The sequence below is a fragment of the Lagopus muta genome, chromosome 5 (assembly GCF_023343835.1).
Source record: "Lagopus muta isolate bLagMut1 chromosome 5, bLagMut1 primary, whole genome shotgun sequence".
NCBI classification, from domain to species: domain Eukaryota; kingdom Metazoa; phylum Chordata; class Aves; order Galliformes; family Phasianidae; genus Lagopus; species Lagopus muta.
In genome coordinates, this window is record NC_064437.1 from 52,353,124 (window position 1) to 52,359,123 (window position 6,000).

Below are 6,000 nucleotides of genomic sequence, written 5' to 3' on the forward strand. Positions count from 1 at the left end.
ATATGTGGCATTTTTTTCAATTCATGATATTTATGATCTAATCAAAAGGGAAAGAACTTCAGCCTTTATAGAATTTTGAACATCATTTATAAATAAAGCTCTGTTTGCCTAAGCAGAACCTTTTTGCCCTCATCTCTTGTTACAATTTCCACTAATACCCATGGATTGGCTTCACTAACAGTAAGTTGTAATTTGGAAATGGCCAGAGTCCTTCACGGTTCTGACACACAGACAACAGAATTTGAACCCAGACATCCTCTCATCAGAAATAACATGAAGAAAAATTAGTATTTTCAGTTATGGTATTTTGTGGCCACTCCAGTTGAACCATCAAGGAAATTTAGACTAATATCTAAAGACTTATCTTCTCTACTGTTTTTCTTTTATCTTAGTTTTGCCTTTCCCAAGCATTCCTCTCAGACCTTCCATGCCTTCTGCATCAATTTACTTTATGATAGGAATTTATTTCACAAGAAACTGACTTTGTTTTCTAAGAGCTTTTGGAGAAAGCATGTATAAATATGTATAGATCCATCAATAATGGAGCAGGAAACTTGGTTTTTGTATTTTTTTTTTCTTCTGGCACTTTGAGTGAACACAGGAAGTTAACTAAGGTGAAAAAGTCTGTGAAAACCTTTACAATGAGAACTACCCTACATTCTTTATGAATCCAGTTATTTGGAAACCAGCAACAATACGTGAGACCTTATAGCACTAAAAAAAAAAAAAAATCAAGTTTTAAGATGGGGAGATAAAACTAATGAATAATATTTTTTGTTCATTCTTCCCTCAATTCTTGCTTTGTTTGCTTTGGCCAGCTTAAAGTCTAAGCTCTTAGGGACAAAAAAACATTTTTTAGATATATTTTTACAGTAAGATGCTTACATTAACTAAATCATATTTATGTATCCTAAGCTGAAGTAAAATAGAAGTGTAAAACTCAGGACTGGACATGGAAAATATACAGTAATATAATAAGATAGAATAAATAGCAATATACATAACATAAATGAATGTGACATAAAAGTAATTTGGGGGCAGAAAAGCGGGGTGAATATTGCTTTCAGAAGGCTTGCTAATGTTTGGAAAGCAATCTGAGGATGGGAATATGCCTGCTGTATGGATTGTGCCTATGGGTTTCCACTGGAGTCACGTAGCCCTATTCTGAAATTGAGAATCTAAGGAATTTGAGACAACCTCACAATCAAAAATACAGACACACAGACATAAACGTGAAGAGTCATATAGAAGAGCTGCTATGACCATACAATACCCTAATTTTTTTCATGTCTACAATGACATTTAAAACAACAGATGTGCCCAGGCATATCTCTGGGCAAAATTTGTAAAAAAAAACACTCTCCCAAATATGTTAGACTTCCTTTGGAATTGGGAAAGAGGGAAAATAAAGTAATGTTGCTATGAGAAACTGACAACCTTTGTAACTTCAAAATATATACTAAGCTATATCAAGAACTGTAATGAAAGGGGAACTTCTAAGAACTATAAGGTTAAACTCCTTGGCACCATTCGATAGGAAAATGAAGGAAAAAAGTACAGCTAGTAAGTAACCTACAGGTATAGCATCCTGTGTACGTGGAATAACGCAGAACAAAACCTAACTGCTATTCCCTGTAATTTCAAATAGCACTCCTGCACTGCAAACAAAGTGGCAAACTTGGTCTTATCATCTTATTCTGCAGAGCCCCAGCTTCAGCAACTCAATCAAAAATGTAAACCTAACATTTTCATTAGAACAGAAGAGGAAAAAAACGCAGTCATTCATTTTCTCTAGTACTACACTTTAACAACCCAATCACACAATTCAAAAATAATAATTTCTAAAGTATTGGTTCATTGTAAGAATTCCCACGTATTCAGACATGCAGTTGTGCCTGAGAAAACTATTATCATGGAGGGATACGATCCTTCCTTGTTGGGTCCACACCCACTGAGAGGAATCTGGGGAGCTCCCATAATTTTGCGAGGCCACAGCAAAATTCTCCATGGAAATCAAGAAAAGAAACTCCTATCTTCTACCCTCTCACTGATATACAAGGCATAAAAATACCTCTTGCAAATCAATACAGTTTAGAATTCCTTTCAAGAAAACACACATGAATACTTTGTGAAGATACAGCTGTTTTTTTTTTTTTCCTTTCAATCCAGATCAAGTACTTGAATCCCATTTCCAGAGAAGTAAAATACTAAAGAAAGCCAGTAAAACAGAGAGCACAGAACAAGCCTCTTTGTGTTGTTTTCTTTTCTTTTTTTTTTTAATATAAATCAAAGGGGTAGGAATAGTTCCTGTATCAGCTTATATTTTATTTGTAGTGTTGTGCTGTAGCACTGAAGCACTCAGGCAGCACTGAATGGCTCTAGTATTCATCTGATATATCTGATTTCCAAGAAACTACATGTACTTCCCCACTAGAAATAATTGGCCCCAACTGGTCAAGAATATGCTTTTCTCCAGTGACTTCATGCTAGTTTATGTTAAGTCAAGCCACTGTCCACAAAATTCCAGAAGTACTTTCTGCAGTGCTTTTGGTGCATACATGCCATAAAGTGCCAGAATCACTGAGCTTGGCTGAGGTCCGTGGTCAGCTGGGTGAAAAAAATCATTACAATAACAAGTCATAACTTCTTAAATTTGCTGGCAAGCAACATTACCAAGCATGTAAATGAAAACTTAAAGAACTACAACTTCATCTCTTAATGACTGAAGAGATGCAACAGAGTTAACTCCTATGACATCTTTGCAGAGCAGTTAAGTTTGGCTTTAACTTTCCCTTCCAAAAGAAACAGTGCTAGAGAAGTAGCATCCCTATATGATATATATGAAGATGATATAATCTGCCAAAAAAATTACTATTCATTACACTGTTTCTTAAAAGGGTTGCTGTATCTGAATGTGCATTCCTTTATTCACCTCTATATTTCTTAATTTTTAAAGCAATCCAAAAGGTTATGCTCCATATGTTAAAGTTCTCTTTCTCTCTGTGGGCCCATAAAACTGAATGGAAATAGGCAGTGTCTACTGCTGTATTCTCTTTTGCTTAAGTCTTCCATGCAGCTACAAAAACAAATCTAAGAGCGGTGCTGTTTGAGCTTTTTATCATTATTTTCAGCTGGCCAAATCTCACAAGTGTAATTCCATTCATCAAAAACAGCTTCTCCTGGAAAATCTTTGACACATTCAATCAACTTGTCATCTGTATGTTCCAACTACTGAAAATTATTGCATCTCTAACTCAGATTCTAACTTTTTCCTTTTTATCTTCAAGACTCAGCTTTAAATTTGCTTTTGAGGAAGAAAAAAACTGAGGCAGTAAGAGAAAGGCCATACATTTAGGTGACACAATGTATTGCGTACTTCTCTGAGTCAAACCCAACAAATAAAACCAAGGGCGTCTGTGTTCTGTCCCAGCTAAGTACAGCTAACCAGTTATCAGGTCACAGTTTTCTGCAAGTTGAGTTTAAAAAAATAGCCTTCCTAACAAGTCTGAACAAGTGTCACCTGGAATGTGCTTATTCAGGGTAAGAGCAACATGTTTGCTTTTGGTACCCTGATGCACAGATGCAAGTGAGCAAATCCTCCCACCTACCACTTCACACGCACCACCTCCTCCATCCATCTTTTCTCACTTCTGTTTCCAATTCAGTTTCTTTTCATTGCAGTGAATACATACTTCTGTTGATCCTTTGGTCAGCTGGATTCATCTACTGGTATTTAGTCAAAGGAAAAGCTTCTTTAAAAAAAAAAAAATACAACTCTGTAAATCAATGCTTAGGAACAAAAGCCTTTGTGGATACACTGAGTGTAAAAGTTTCTGCAGATCTTTCAACAATGAGAAAAAAAGTTTGTGTCAACATTTTATACCCTTTTGGGAGTATATACTATAAAGCCAGTTATATAAGCCACAAAAATAGGAGTGAATTTACCACCTAGGTCAGAACTTACATTGGTCTCATAAAACGATTCTAAAAAAGTCTATTAAATTTAGCTGAGAGTGTAGTTATTACATCTTGTACATTAACAAGCAAAGCCCTCCCGGATGAGCAATCAGCACACAGCTAATCAGCACCAAGTCACTCAGCAGTCAGAGCTGGAGCTGAACTGAAGCACACGCAGCACATCTGCACATTTACAGCACGGGCTCCCCAGCTGTTATAAATTACTATCTTTACCAGTTGTCTCCTAAAAGTGTTGACTTAAAGAAAACGCAGTGAACAGTGGAGATGTTCACAGCAGGAATTGTCAACAGAAATAAATTCAATAGTAAAAGAGCTGTTGAAAATGTGCACAGTCTAAAGGGTGAGTGTCACAGATCTGTTACTGCTTGGGTCCCATATAGGGACATTACTTTCACCTACATTTGGCAATACAGTGACAAGTTCTACCAGCACACAAACAGCACACTGCATTTATTCAAGTCTGTGCAACAGGCAACAAAATAGCATCATCTATTTCTGAGTGACTTGAAATAATAAGTAAATAAGCAAAGCACCGAACTGTGAGTCATTCTGAGTTACAACTCGGATCAGTGTCAGAGAGTCGGTGGTTTCAATTGGATTGGTTGTACACAAACCATTGCTAAGAGTGGAGATGTCAAGACCTAAACTTCATTTAGAGAAGACAAGAGAGGAGGGGAAAGCTGCTTCATCTCACAGCACACAGTTCGCCAGCATCGTTCATTCAATGCTGGGACACTTTCATGTCACTAGCATAAAGGTGTACCGGCGAGCTCTGTCGGTGTCGCCAGCACTGACGTTTCCCAACCCACCGCACACAGCAGCACGCAATTGACAGCAGGGGAAGCCCAGCTTCCCCAGCTCGACCATAACGCCAAAAAGAGTTTCCAAACAAACAAACAAACAAACAAAACAAAAAAAAAAAAAAAAAAAAAAAAAAAAGCAAAAAGAAAGGCAAACTCGCACGTACTTTTTAACAGCCGGGCAGGGCTCGCAGCCGCTTCTGTCGGCCCTGCGGTAGCGGTACGGCCGCGCCCAGAGGTCCCTCCGCGCCCCACATCCCTCCCGCCGCCCGCCGCCAGGTGCGCTGCCCGCGGGCCGTACTCACAGGGACACGGTGCGGTTGGGCAGCACGGCGGGCTGCAAAGTTTCCACCAAGTCGCCTCCGCTGCAGACCACTTTGATGCGCAGTGCCGGGCGGCCGGGCCCCTTGCCTCGCTCGGCGGCGCAAAGGCAGCGGTCCACGATGAGGTCGGGGCAGTTCCTGCTGCCCCCGCACAGCCCCAGCACGGCGGCCACCAGGCAGAGGCGGCGGCACAGCACACGCATGCTGAGCCAGCGAGCGAGCCCCGGCCGCCGCGCCGCGCATGGCACGCGCCGATCCGCGCCGCTCCGCGGGCAGCGCGCTCCCCTCCACGCCTCCCGCGCCCACCCCGCCCCGCCCCGCCGCGCCTCTCGCTGCGGCCGGCTCCGCTCCGAGGGACCCCCCCCCCCTTCCTCCTCCTCCTCCTCCTGCGAGGAGCCGCCGCTCCTTTCCTGCCGCAGCCCGTGCAGCCGCGGCGCTGGGCGGACCCTCCTCCCGCCACCGCGTCCGCCCGCAGCGATGGGGTGGGTGCTGCACCCGGGCAGCCAGGAGTTGGGAAAGCAGTGAAAAATGCCGTGGGTTGGGACCCTGATGGGGAAAGTCTTCAGCTGTCCTATTGGCTCCTAAGCAAAACAGCATACGCACCTAAGTGGGAAAGCTTGCTTTCCCATCACCAGTACTGACAGGCAAAGGTCAGCACAGACTAAGAGGGAGCACAGGGCTCCAGCCGGCACCCAAGCTGCTGTCCGACTCCAATTGACGCTGCCTGAACGCGGTGTGATAGGTGGTCAAAGGTTGTTCCATCGTCCAGGTCAATGAGCTGCCTTCTCTGTTTGCATTTGTATTCTGACTATGGCTCTCCGTGACTTTGGAACTCCTCAGTAGTATTTCACATGATACAAATAGCAATTCTTTTCAGCGTCAGCTCCAAGCTACCCAGT

General features: G+C 42.2%; 1 protein-coding gene across 1 annotated transcript in view; it reads right to left on the reverse strand.

Annotated features, from left to right (window-relative positions):
- LOC125693373 (adhesion G protein-coupled receptor A3-like) overlaps positions 1-5,366 on the reverse strand; it is a 252,429-nt gene extending 247,063 nt beyond the window's left edge. Inside the window, exon 1 of the mRNA XM_048945231.1 lies at positions 5,084-5,366. Coding sequence (XP_048801188.1) covers positions 5,084-5,304 — 221 coding nt within the window. The 5' untranslated portion in view covers positions 5,305-5,366. The remainder of the gene's footprint in view (positions 1-5,083) is intronic.
- Between the last annotated feature and the right edge of the window lie 634 nt (positions 5,367-6,000).